At 38.6% G+C, this 14,311-nt stretch overlaps 1 protein-coding gene across 11 annotated transcripts in view; it reads left to right on the forward strand.

Annotated features, from left to right (window-relative positions):
- Positions 1-14,311, forward strand: part of FAM81B (family with sequence similarity 81 member B) — a 56,983-nt gene that overhangs the window by 17,208 nt on the left and 25,464 nt on the right. For 5 of the 11 annotated variants that reach the window (XR_014838380.1, XR_014838379.1, XR_014838381.1 and 2 more), the window contains exons 4-5: positions 1,157-1,400; positions 8,578-8,696. Coding sequence is in view for 6 of the 11 variants with exons in the window: in XM_085014089.1 (XP_084870215.1) it covers positions 1,157-1,400; positions 8,578-8,696 (363 nt within the window). In the remaining 5 variants the exon portion in view is untranslated. The remainder of the gene's footprint in view (positions 1-1,156; positions 1,401-8,577; positions 8,697-14,311) is intronic. The other 6 variants (XM_085014095.1, XM_085014091.1, XM_085014090.1 and 3 more) reach the window with 4 other exon arrangements.

A 14,311-nucleotide genomic window follows, 5' to 3' on the forward strand; every position in this document is an offset into this window, starting at 1 on the left:
TTTTGGGGGAGTATAATTAATATGGGTTAAAATATACAAATTTGTTTCCCCTTAATGCTAAGAGTATTTGGGGGAGGTATAATTAGTACGTGTTAAAATATACAAATCAGGAGTTCCTGCTGATTAACTAGGTTAAAGACCTGGTGTTGTCTCCATAGCAACATAGGTTCAATGCCCCACCCAGTACAGTGGGTTAAGGATCTGGCATTGCCGCAGCTGTGGAATAGGTCACCCTGGCCTTCTAGCAACTTCCATATGCCACAGATGTGGCCAAAAAGGAAAAATAAAATATACAAATCAAATTATATACCCAGCTGGGGTGTTAAAAATATAATCAACTATGTAATGGCCACACAAATCAAAATATAGAACTTCCTAGAAGCATTTTGATATTTCTGAAATGCCCATTAGATGACTGTGATTGTGTGGTGGGTTTAAAATAGCCACCAATTCTTTAATAATCCATTTTTCAAGAGGTGGAGCCTAACTCCCCTCCCTTTGAATGTAGGCACATCCTAGTGACTTGCTTCTAGGGAATGGACTAAAGCAAAAGTGATGGCATATGACTTTAGAGATGAGGTCATGAAAGTAAGCCAAGTAAATTAAAGAAAGAAAAAGACACAATAAAAGTAACTTCTCCAAGAAGTTTATATGTGAAGGGAGGGAATAATTTGCTAATGCCAGTGGGAGCTACCAGAATTTCATGTTTCTTTGTCCTAATGCTAAATATCCCTAGACTTTGTGATTTCCTTTTCTAATTTTTCACTTCTCATTGAACTTCTGACACTTTTGTTCAAATTTGCCTTTAAGTTATTACATCTTCTAGCTATTATAAAGCAGCTCACTCCTCAATACAGAATTTAATTAGGCATTAAATTAATGTGCATCCCACTTGGGTTATTAGAATAGTGGGTAAAATGGAGAACAATTCCTTTTGGGGAAGCATAAAATATACATGATCCAAGATCAAGGCTGAGTCAGACTCGCTCTCAGATGAGACATAAACCAAGATTCTAACCAGGCAGGTGTTAAAAGTCCCACCAGACTTCTCGCCAGGGAGAACATACAGGACTAGAAATGCAGATGCAAGTTCTAGTTCTGGCTTCGCAGCTCATGCTTGTAACGCCCCCTGGTGTTGTTTCCTTTTCCTGATCAGGGGTCATTCTTTTCTTCCTGCCATTCCAAACACCCAGAGAAGTCAGCTAGAAGACAGGTTGAACAACCAGGACCGCACCATAGCCTTCCTCCTTGAGCAAGCCTTTCGCATCAAGGAGGACATCTCTGCTTGTCTTCAGGGGACACATGGCTTTCGAAAGGAGGAGTCATATGCGAGAAAGCTTCTGGAAAACCACATCCAGACCATCACCAGCATCGTCAAAAAGCTCAGCCAGAACATTGAGGTAGTTCTTAATTTCCCATATGTTGTCCTCATTGCTTGACAAAGATTATCAACCACCAGTGTCGTTTTTCAATCAGAGAAAGGAGTCACTCTTATTCAAGTTTAAATGATTACAATTTAGTTGCCTGAGGGAAACAGTCAATATTTCAAATGCTTGTTTATGCCAAAAAGTAGAAGGAAATTCTATTCAAAAAAGAGTTGGCTGAATGTCTCTTTGTGACAGCAAAGACGATTGTTTAACATAAAATGTTAGACATGGCACTGAGGTGCTTATTCTAGTCTAAATCTCGAAGATTCTATTAATAAAACTTCAAACAGGTTTTCTATAAAGCAGTGGCAATGCTGATTCATAGGCCCATCACACTCTGACCCCCCCCAAATCTCTCTGATCCTATCTCCCATCCCTCTCTCTTCTCTTTGGCCACCCTAAGCTCCCAGCTCTTCCTAGAACACCCCCCAAAATGCTCCAGCTTTTGGGCCTTTGCACTTGCTCTGCACTCTGGGTGGATCATCCTCTTCCAGATACTTCTATGATGTATTCTTCATTTCCTTCATGTCCCCACTCAAAAATCACTGTATCAGAGAGAATTTCATTGACACGCTGTAGACTAGCCCCTCTCCCCATCCCAATAGTCATCATCTCTCTTCAACCCACATTAATTTTCTCCATAGTGCTTAACGCAAATTACCGTGGTCTGTATTTGTTTATTGTGTTTCTCCGTCTAAAATATACTCTCCCTGTGAAGAGTGTATTTGTTTTGTTCATAGTTAAATCCTATACCAAACTGATAGCAGTGTGTGAGAGGTAGACAGCACTCTGTAAATCTTTCCTGAAGAGATGAATGAATAAGTGAATGAATGAATGATGTTTTCCGTGCTCAAGGAAAAATAGTTTCTGATTAAAAAAAAAAAAAGAAAATGCTTGGGTTAAACTAAGATAAACAGATTTTTACTACAGGTCTTTCAGACTCATTAAAGTTCTAACGAGCATGATGAATCATGGGGAGCAATTTTCAGCCAACGTTTCCAGAGAAAATACTTTAAAAATCTGGCCCCCAGTGTGTGGAATTAGGGGAACTGGCAACAATGCCCTCACATAGTACATGCCCTTTTCTACCATCATATAGAACGGTGGATTATACACACACAGACACACACACACACACGCACACAAAAACCCAAAACCATGAGACTGACCTAGCACTGATTTCCTTATGACTTTGTATTTAAGACTAAGGATATTTGTTCACTTATTTTCTATCTGCAGACCTCATAGCGCATTTGAGGGAGTATGGAAAGTTAAAAAAAAAACCTTAGTGACTTTTAAAAGGCACTTTATTGGTATTTAGCACACATTTAATTGACTATAGCGCTATAGGTCAATGCTATTTCTCAAAGTGGTCAAAAGTAGTCCAGCAGCTACAGCTCTGATTTGACCCCTAGCCTGGGAATTTCCATATGCTGAGAGTATGGCCCTAAAAAAAGACCAAAAAAAAAAAAAAAAGGTGTTTCCAGCCATAATAAATTGTCATGAAAGTGACAAGAGCTATGTGGCTCAGTGCCTTTGAGATAATAAGAAAATTAAGTATAGCACTAGCACTGAAATAAGATCCTAATTTAGGAATCAAAACTTCTTGGTAATTGAAAAGAGTACAGCATTCTCAGAAATATCAAAATGCTTCTTGAATGTTCTATATTTTTATTTCAGTGGTTGTTACATAGTTGATTTGTCAAAATCTATCATTATATATATACTTTGATTTGTATATTTTAATACATACTAATCATATCCCAATAAGATGCTCTTAGCAGAAAGGGGGAAAAGGTTTCCAGATCTCTAGAAATCTTGCTAAGACCTTCTTTTCCTATAATAATTGATTGTCTTAGATGAACTCTGAAAAAAGACAAAGCCAAAATATTTTCAGTGTACTATAAAAATTTTCAAGTATTTGAAATCCTGTTAAGGGTTTGGCACATATAGGGAAAATGAAACGGACTGGTCTGATTGTGCAGAAAAGTGAATTAGAAAATATTTAAAGGCTGAAGATAATGGAGTTAAAATATTATGAAGAGAAAACTATTACACTACCTTTAGTAAATAACCAAGACTATAAAGTAATAAATACTGAGAAATGAATGCTATTAAAGTATGTTTTAAACCTAAATTCATTAACCAGTTCAGCCTATTTGCAAATGAGCCAGCAAAACAGATCCAAGTGTGAGAAGAAATTTGACTTGTGTCTTTAAAAGATTTAGGGGAAAAAAAATTTCTTCAGCCTCACCCACAGCATGCAGAAACTCTCAGACTGCGGATTGAGCCTGAGCTACAGCAGTGACCCAAGCCACAGCAGTGATAATGCCAGATTCTATACTACTAGGCCACCAGGGAACACCAAAAAAATTTTTTAATCAATCATAATTGCAGCAGTTAAGCTGCCTGCTTCTTTTTAAAATCAAAAAAAAATTTTTTTTTTTTTTGTCTTTTCTAGGGCCGCTCCCGCGGCATATGGGAGGTTCCCAGGCTAGGGGTCAAATCGGAGCTGTAACCACCACCCTATGCCAGGGCCACAGTCCAAGCCACGTCTGCTACCTACACCACAGCTCACGGGAACGCTGGATCATTAACCCACTGAGCAAGGGCAGGGACCGAACCCGCAACCTCATGGTTCCTAGTCGGATTCGTTAACCACTGCGCCATGACGGGAACTCCCAAAATGTTTCTTTTTTTAAACTGGCAGCTAATTAAGGTTTTTAAATTAATATTTTTTCATTCAAGAAAAGAGAATGTTATATACGGCATTGCTCTGTGTTCCTCCACCTTATAAAAGCAATACTTATTCACTGTAATTATTTCAAAAGCTTAGGAGAAAATTTCAGAACCCAGAAAATTTTTCTCACAATTTCACCACCAAATGGCAATCTCTACAAACACCCAGATGCATCTCCCTCTGAAATTTCCAGGCATTCCCTTAAGGAAGCTGAGACTAGGGTTGTAAGCACAATTTTTAATATAAAATTATATCATAAACTTATTTTTTTTGTCTTTTTGTCTTTTTAGGGCCACACCCGCGGTATATGGAGGTTCCCAGGCTAAGGGTCTAATAGGAACTATAGCTGCTGGCCTACACCACAGTTCACCACAACGCCGAATCCTTAACCCACTGAGCAAGGCCAGAGATCAATTCCACAACCTCAGGGTTCCTAGTCGGATTCATTTCCTCTGGAACTCCATATCATAAACTTATATTTTTATTTTTATTTTTTAGCATTCTTTTTATTTCCCCAATAGATTATTATTTTTTTCCTACTGTACAGCATGGTGACCCAGTTACACATACATGTATACATTCTTTTTTCTCACATTATCATGCTCCAACATAAGTGACCAGACATAGTTCCCAGTGCTACACAGCAGGATCTCAGTGCTAATCCATTCCAAAGGCAATAGTCTGCATCTATTAACCCCAAGCTCCCAATCCATCCCACTCCCTCCCCCTCCCCCTTGGCAACCACAAGTCTCTTCTCCAAGTTCATGATTTTCTTTTCTGTGGAAAGGTTCGTTTGTGCCATATATTGGATCCCGGATATAAGTAATACCATATGGCATTTGTCAATGAATAAATGAGATAAAAATATTGTAGATAAAATTAATAGAAAATCGAATACTGCAGAAGAAAAGATTAATTAACTTGAAAGAAGATAAGTAAACTTTAAAGCAAAGAAAATCGCCAAGGACAAAGAATGAAATTACATAATGATAAAAGGGCTGGAGGAGTGATGGGAGCAATATGGCAGAGTAGACAAATCCAAATGCCCATCCCTCAACAGAAATATCAAAAAACAGTGACAAAAAAGAATGTATACATGTATATGTAACTGGGTCACCTTGCTGTACAGTAGAAAATTGATAGCACACTGTACACCAGCTATAATGGAAAAAATAAAAATCATTATAAATGATAAAAAACAAATAAAAATAAAAAATGATATCATAAACTCTATCATATGTCTTTAAAAGATTTTTACATGGTGCATATAACCATGATTTGCTTAACTATTCTCCTAATAATGAAATATCCTTGTGCATAAGTATGTGTCTACATTTGGATTATTTCTACAGTATACGTTGTTGGAAATAGAATTAACAAGCTTCCAACACTGTTAAAGCTCTTGATACACATTGCCAAATTGGTTTCCAGAAAGCTTATACCTATTTACACTTCCATTAGCTTTATGTGAGAGTGCTTGCTTCACTGTATCTATGGCAACACTCAGATTTATTGTTTTAATCATTGCTAATTTGATGGGATAGAAATGAGACATTTCACTCCACCCCCCACCCCCGGCTTTAAAAAAGTGACAATAACAATTTGAATTTTCTCTGTCAATAATCTGTTAATGTCTTTTGGTAATTTACTTCTTGGAGTTTTAGTGCTTTTTAATTTTTATGAGTTTTTTTAATTAAGACTAATAACCAGTGATGGTTTGGTAAATGTTCAACAATCAGCAATTAATTGTTTTCTGGGAGTTTATAGTGTTTGCCTATTTCCATGGTATAAATAGTCTCTATGATCAATTTCAAACACAAATTGACATCACTGAACACAAAGATGAGAAGAGATATGCACAAATAAATCATACTGACTGCAACAAACCATTGAAACCTTTGGCAGTAACATTTGTTCCGAATGTTTTTCCAGTTTGTTGTTTATATCTTAATTACATTTACAATGTTTTTTTACAAGTCTTATATAAAGTTAAATGTTCAAAATTTTGCTTTGTGATTTCTCTCATTACTTTTAAGAGTAGACATTTCTTTCAGAAAGTTCAGAGATGAAATAATCTCTATTATCAATTAGTTTTATAGCTTAACATTTTACATACACTTTTTAATTTTTCTTTTTTTTTTTTTTTTTTTTTTTTTTTTTTTTTTTTTTTTTTTTTGCTTTTTAGGACCACACCCACAGCATATGGAGGTTCCCAGGCTAGGGGTCAAATTGGAGCTACAGCTGCTGGCCTATAACATATCCACAGCAACACAGGATCCAAGCCATGTCTGTGACCTACACCACAGCTCAAACCAATACCGGATCCCCGACTCACTGAGCAAGGCCAAAGATAGAACCCACATCCTCGTGGGTGCTAGTAGGATTCATTTCCACTGAGCCACAACAGGAACTTCTTATATATGTTTTAAATCTACTTTTTCTAAAATTTACATGAGGTAAGGATCCAAAATGATTATTTTCTGAATTAAGTAACCAGAAATCCCAATATCACTTGTGAAATTCCTCCCGCATTGATTTTGAATCTCATAAAAAGCATATTTCTTTCTTACATTTACCTAGGAGTTCTTTAAGTCATGTGGGTCTATTTACCTTCACAGTTATTGAGCTACACTCATTTACTTATCCTTGTTTCATCAAATGCATTCGTATTTAATAGGGCAAGTTCCCTTTTAATGTCATTCTTCACCAAGACAAAGCATAACAGCACCGACTGCTGGGATTTGTATGTTTGTGTCTCCACCAAAATTCATATGTGAAATCCTAATGCCCAATGGAGTGCTGTTAGGAGGTGGGGCTTTGGAAAATTACTCCAGTCATGAGAGTGGAGTCCTCATGAATGGGATTAGTGCCCTCACAAAAGAGATCTCACAGAGCTCTCTGGCCCCTTCCACTATATGAAGATGCAGCAAGAAGTCAGCAATCTGCAACCCAAAAGGGGGCCCTTCTGAGAATCCAAGCACGCGGGCACTCTGATCTTGGACTCCCAGCCTCCGCAACTAGAAAAATAAATCTCTGTTGTTTATAAGCTGCCCCATTTGTAGTATTTTGTCATAGTGACCTGAATGGACTAAAACACTTACAGGCATGCAAAAACAAACAATGAAACAAAAAAACTCAAGCCAGTGTTCTTGACACTTTTATGTCTTCAGTTAAAGCTTTGTTTGCTCTTGGGTTATCACAATCTGCCAGTTTACAAACTTAGGTCAAGATTCTATACATAGTCTTGGAAATTTTTGTAACTCATTTGCTCTCTAAATCTTTCTTTTCCTCTAAAAATGAATAATCATAAATTTAACATGGTTCAGGCCTTGTTAAGATATAGCAACTAACTCTTCATGTTTCCCCCAATCACGAAGTTGTTTGTATGCTCCAAAGTCCTATACTCTCAACACTTTTCTGAGTAAAATTATTTTCCATGTGTATTTTTTTTTGGTCATTTTAGGGCTGCACCCATGGCACATAGAGGTTCCCAGGCTAGGTGTAGAATCGGAGCTGTAGCTGCTGGCCTATGCCACAGCCACAGCAATGCCAGATCTGAGCTGGTGACCTACAACACAGCTCAAGGCAATACCAGATTCTTAACCCACAGAGAGAGGACAGGGATCAAACCTGCATCTTCATGGATGCTAGTCAGATTTGTTTCCACTGAGCCACAACAGGAACTCCATATGTTTTAACTTTACAGTGGAATTTGTTTGAATGTCAAGCAAGATATAAATTTTTTCTATGAACAAGCAAAATGTTTATATTTTTTATATGTGTGCCAAAAAGTAAAAACCACTGTTTTGGGACCACCAGCCTGGCAGTGTAGGATAGTCGGCTTCATTTCAGAACAGCAAGATACAACGAAAACATGACTAAGGATACTCAGAGCAAAATCTCAACACACTCAAGCCATGAATCACTTGTGTCTTCTAAAAAATCTAGAACAATAAACTTTTTGTCACTCCACGTATGTGAAACAGTTTGATTCAGATTTGCTTGTGTTAAACAGGTTTTTGTGAAAAGCTTTTATGTCAATGATGGCCATGACCGTAACAGCACATTAAATAGGTTTTGTTTGCCCAAATAGTGTTTATAAAAGAATTTGGATAAGATGTTGTGGATATCTTAAAATTGAGAAATTTAACATAAAATATGGATTTCCGGTTCCTGTTGAAAGAATGTCAAACCATCATTCACACCTGGCAACAATTGGCAGGAATCAAACCATCACTGCCTCCCTCAGATAAAGCAGGGAAGGCTTCTCTCTGACATAAGGCTCTCCCACTCATTTACACTATCAGCCTAACTAGGAAATGCACTTGATTTTGAAGCCTCTGCTTTAAATGATATTTTGTTATTATATGCGATGGCAAATTAATGGGGATTTTGACTCAAAAATTACAGATGTTAGAAGAACAAATAAAAGCTCGAGACCTGGCGGCCACAGGAACTAATTTTGCAGTACAGAACCTAAACACCAAACACCTGCAAGGAGTTGGAGATCTTCGAGGAAGAGTAGCCAGGTAAGAAGAGTATTAACTAAAGCCTAGCCATCAGTTCTTGGACACCGAGTTCTCATTCCCAAATAAGTTCTATATTATAGAAAACAAGATACAGTCTTTAAGCTAAATGATGAAATAGTAATTGAGAAACTGTATCATGAAATGTGAAAGCTTCATGCTACCTGGGAGAGGCAAGGGGTCTATAAAGGACCTCTTAACCCTAAATGCCCAGTTTGGTTCCATCTGCAAAGGACAATAGTCTTGTCTTTACAGCCCTCAACTGTCCAAATGCCAACATCTGTACAAAGACATACTTTTATAACCACATACAAAACCCCTAGATATGTCAAATTCTAATGATTAAAATATTTCAAATACACAGGAATTGCATACAAAAACCTAACAAAAGAGATTTAATTGTTGAATGAATAAAATTTTGAATAATATCTTTTGTATGAGATTTCTAAACCAAAAAAATTAATGGTTTACAGTGCAGCAAAAATCTGACCATGGCAGGGCCACGCTGGGAAACTCATCAGAGGTGACCTGTGAGTGGCTGACCGTGGACACTTTTCCATCTCTACAACTTCTGCCAGTACCACTTTCCTCTCTCCTAAAATACCCCCACCTTCATCTTGTCAATCTGCTTTGAAGTGTTAACGACCAAATAATAATTAGGTGACTAATACCTAAGACAAACCGCTAGTAAGGTATCCAACCATTCAATTCAACAAAAAGTGCATTAAACACTTAGCGTATGCCAGGCAGTGTGCTAGGATTCAGGAATTCAGCAACTTGGTCCCCTTCCTACAGCTATTCACAGACTACCTGGGAAAACGTAAGCAGAGCAGTGAGCACTACAATGATATCCTGGGGTGCTATGAGAATATCCAAATCAGAATGGGACATAAAGATGGCTTCCTAGAGGAGGTGATACTTGGGATAAGTTATGAAAGATCTGCAGCAGTTAACTAGCCAAGGAAGGATAGGAAAGGCAGTTCACAGAGGTGGAAGTATATGTACAAAAGAAACAAGGGGAGTTCCCGTTGTGGCGCAGTGGTTAACGAATCCGACTAGGAACCATGAGGTTGCGGGTTCGGTCCCTGCCCTTGCTCAGTGGGTTAACGATCCGGCGTTGCCGTGAGCTGTGGTGTAGGTTGCAGACGCGGCTCAGATCCCGCGTTGCTGTGGGTCTGGCATAGGCCGGTGGCTACAGCTCCGATTCAACCCCTAGCCTGGGAACCTCCATATGCCGCGGGAGCAGCCCAAGAAATAGCAACAACAACAAACAACAACAACAACAAAAAAAGAAACAAGGGATAAATTACTGTGACATGTTCAGGACCTTCCTGTGAGAAGAGGATTTGAGTTAATAGTATTTGGGGTTTGGATTTAGGGAGAGACGGGGAGATTCAAAGAAGAAGCTAGAGAAGTGGTCCAGAGTTGGCTGTAAGGGATTGTTGGCCAAGGTGAAAATTTGAACTTTATGGAGAAAGTTATAGATAGCCATGGGAAGATTTTAAATAAGGGGACGATATTTAGTGACCTTCTGGTAGGAGCTGAATTGGTGGGAGTACAGAAAGAAGCATGAAAATAAAAGGAAGCCTGTGGCAGCAATCAAGGTGAGAAATGTCAGGTGCCTAAACTAAAGCATTGGCCATGCTAGTCCAAGCAGGTAAAAGACATTAGGAAACAGAATCTGCAGGATTAGTACCTATGTATACACAGAACATACATGTAGTCTGTGTGTATGTATATATATATATGTACTAATCCTGTATATATATCCTCTGTATACATATGTGCAGTTGTATATACATATATAATTATATATTATGTGTATACAAAGCTTATATTTTTAAAATACATAAAATTATATACTTTATCATATACCATTTGATACTTAAAAAAGAATTTTTACCATATTTGGGTAAGTTATAAAGCAAGATAATAAAGCAAACACCAACAAACCCAGCACACTATTTAGATGTGTCATGACTTTACAAAGAAGATAAACACCAAAAATCTCTTGTGAATGAGTTTGGTTCAATTTGGTGGTGTGCTGATGACACTTCAACCATTTATTTTTTTCTGCAAACCACTTAAGAAGCTACTATTGTAGTCTTATAAATCTTGACTCACATATAACACAAAATCATGATTTAAATGAAGCCAAGAGATGGATAGAATAATATCAAGGAAAAGATGTGCAACTCTTTCTGCTCTGCTCCAGTTTTTTTCTTTTAAAAAAAATTTTTTTTGAAGTTCCTGTTGTGGTTCAGTGGGTTAAGAACCCGATATAGTCCCCATGAGGATATGGGTTTGATCCTTGGCCTCACTCAGTGGGTTAAGGATCTGGTGTTGCCAGTGAGCTGCTGTGTAGGTTGCAGATGTGGCTCAGATCCTGTGTTGCTGTGGCTGAGGGATAGGCCAGCAGGGATCGAACCTGCAACCTCATAGTTCCTAGTCAGATTTGTTTCCACTGCACCACGATGGGAACTCCTCCATACTATTTTCTATAATGGCTGCACCAACTTACATTCCTCTTAATGGTGTAGAAGGGTTTCCTTTCTCTACATCTGCACTGATATATATATAACTCATCTTAACAGGTGTGAGGTGATATCACGTGCAGTTCTCTGATGATTAGTAATGTAGTGTACCATTGCATGTACCCACGGGCCACCTGCATGTCATCTTTGGAAAATATTCAGGTTTTTGGCCCATTTTAAAATCATGTAACCAGAGTTCCCATCGTGGCTCAGTGGTTAACGAATCCAACTAGGAACCATAAGGTTGCGGGTTCCATCCCTGGCCTTGCTCAGTGGGTTAAGGATCTGGCGTTGCCGTGAGCTGTGGTGTAGGTCCCAGATGCGGCTCGGATCCCATGTTGCTGTGGCTCTGGCGTAGGCAGGCGGCTACAGCTGCCATTCGATCCCTAGCCTGGGAACCCCCACATGCCTTGGGAGTGGCCCAAGAAATGGCAAAAAGACAAAAAATTAATTAATTAATTAATTAAATAAAATCATGTAACCATTTAAAACCACCTCTTTGTTTTCTCTGGTCCCCAGGGCCTCACAGATGAGCCAGCTCCATCAGCTCTCAGAGCTAGTGATTTGGGAGCCAGTCTTGGGTGGCAGTGAGATGTGTGGTCCACACCCTTTGTTCCCCGGGGAAACTAGGATTTGGGTGTTTCCTCCCAATTGTAAGGCATTGTACGAGGGATGGGGTTTACGGCATGGGTGTCAGCTTTTACAGCACATTTTGATGTGGGTATTTTCTTAATTGTCTGATGTATAGGAGTTTCTGAACTACTTTCTAGATAGTTCCCAGAGGGACTTAACCCCTTTGCTGATGTTTATTTGGTGCATTGGAGGGAGGAGGGAAAATCGAGAGCCCACTATTCCTCCATCTTACTCTCTCACAGCTTACTAACTCTCCTCTTTAATATCAAGCAGTGATTTTAGGACAAGGTCTTATTTTTCCTTGAAATGTCCCCCTATAAATCTGTGTGGTGATTTCAGACAGAATCTGGCTAAAAAGCCATGAGTTTTAAACCGATTCTTCTTCTTTTTTTTTTTCCGTATTTTTGCAGGCAAGTGACCAAAGGACCAGCCGAGGGATATTAATTACTGGCTTCCCACATATGCTGACCTTAATTCCTATTAGCATTTTGGCATAAGTGAAGCTAAGTTCATTATTTTTAACATAATTCCTAGCAAATGTATTACTAGAAATCAAACTCAGTATTTGATAATAACAACGTGGTGTGAGTTTTACATCTTATTTCCTACCCCCATATAGTGACAGTTTAAAAGCACATACTTTCAGCGGGATGAGCCTCTCAAAGTTGTCTGGCCTGCTTTTGAATCCCTTTCTTCGATTTGATAGATTACTCTCACACATACAAAAAGTCAAGCATGCAAAGGGCAGGCATATAGATAGCTATGACTTAATCTGTAGAAGCAGCAGGAGGAGGCCAACTCTCTATTTATATGTGGCTATTTGGGACCTCAAGGCAGATTGCGAGTATGAAAAACTAGAAAGTCTGTTGCTGTGTGATTAAAAGCACAAATCATGTTCTTTGAAAAAAAAAATGGTGATGATATCACGGGTACTTTCAACTTTTGAAAAGAGTGGAGACTCTTTGTCAAAGATATTTTTCCTCTAGCTCCTCTCACTTGAGACATCTCAATGCCAGTTAAAATAAAAGAAGGAAAACAAACAAAAATTCATCTTTAGTATCACATGAAAATTGCCACAACTGCTAAACACAAAGAGAGCACACTTACCAAATAACACAATATATGGACTGATAGGGTCCTCCTGATTTCCTTCAAAAAAGAAGGCATGACCTAGAAAGGCAATGACCAAATAATTTGAATAGAGCAATATCATCTAGGGGATGGGGTGGGTCACAGGAGAGATAGGGAAAAAACCCTGAGAGAGTCAGGTCAGCAACAGAACAGCAGAGGAGGCAGAGCTGAAGATGCAATCATGTTATTGATCATCTAGGACCATCCTTCTTGCCAATTCCTGCCTCAGAGAAACTAGCTGAGTGGCAGCAGGCTGAAGAAGGAGAGGAGGCAATGGTGTCACATTAAAGAATTTAGAATAATGGTTTGCTGTGAGAAACACCAATCTGATATTTGAGAGGAAAATGGGGAATATGACCCCTTGCAAAGGCCTAAAGAAATAACAGATTTGATCATGACAAGGCTGAGTAGAGGGGGTGACCTACTCCCCACCAAACACAGACACACTGAGATGCAGGTAGCCAAAATCACAGGAAGACGTGGTAGTTGGGAAAAATGTGACGGGGCATGAAAACCGTGACCACTGCCATCTATGGATGGATGGATGGATGGATAGATTTGATAGCTAAAAGCATAATGCTGGAGTTCCCTGGTGACCTAGTATTTAAGGATCTAGGGTTGTCATTGCTGTGGCTCAGGTTTGATCCCTGACCCGGGAAATTCCATGCACTACTGGTATAGCCAAAAAAAAAAGTATAAGGTTAATAAATATAATAAATATACCTCATGACAGGAATAACCCAGAAAAACACAGGAAGAGTTCACTTCAAAGTTCTCTTGGTTTCAGAGAAATTAAGAGCAAAAGAAAGAGATAAAAGAAGAACTGCTGACTGAACTGTCACATGAAATTTTGCTCCTTCTAAAAGGCCTGCTAAATCTACAGTAAAAAAAGAATTTTATCTTTAAAACATCAACACAAAGAAACAGGGGATATCAACATAGAAATGACGGAAGCTAGAAGACAGACAGACAGGTGGAAACTGACTTATCTGCACATAAGACCCAATTTAAAGCTGTGGGATAAGCTGAGAGGGACCTCATTTTGAACCACAGAATTCTCTCAGGTTTAGGAGCTGGCTACAGCAGGCACCTGGGAGAGTGTGGGTGAAGGTGGACTCTTGCCTCCAGAGAGAGGAACTGAGAGAAGTTGGAAGAGGCGGAGCCATGAACAGATGTGGTGTGTTATTAGCTTGCTCATTTTTATTGACTTTCAAACTATAAGCACGTTTTACTTTAATAAAAATAAATATAAAGGGTTTTTTCCCCAAAAAAGGAGATTATCTAATAACAAAAGTAGATAGATAAGCAGGAATTGCTCAG

This window comes from Sus scrofa, chromosome 2, assembly GCF_054392235.1.
Source record: "Sus scrofa isolate SSC_HxYL_T2T_F1_AM1 chromosome 2, Sscrofa_HxYL_maternal_Yorkshire_Landrace_v2.0, whole genome shotgun sequence".
Lineage (NCBI taxonomy): Eukaryota > Metazoa > Chordata > Mammalia > Artiodactyla > Suidae > Sus > Sus scrofa.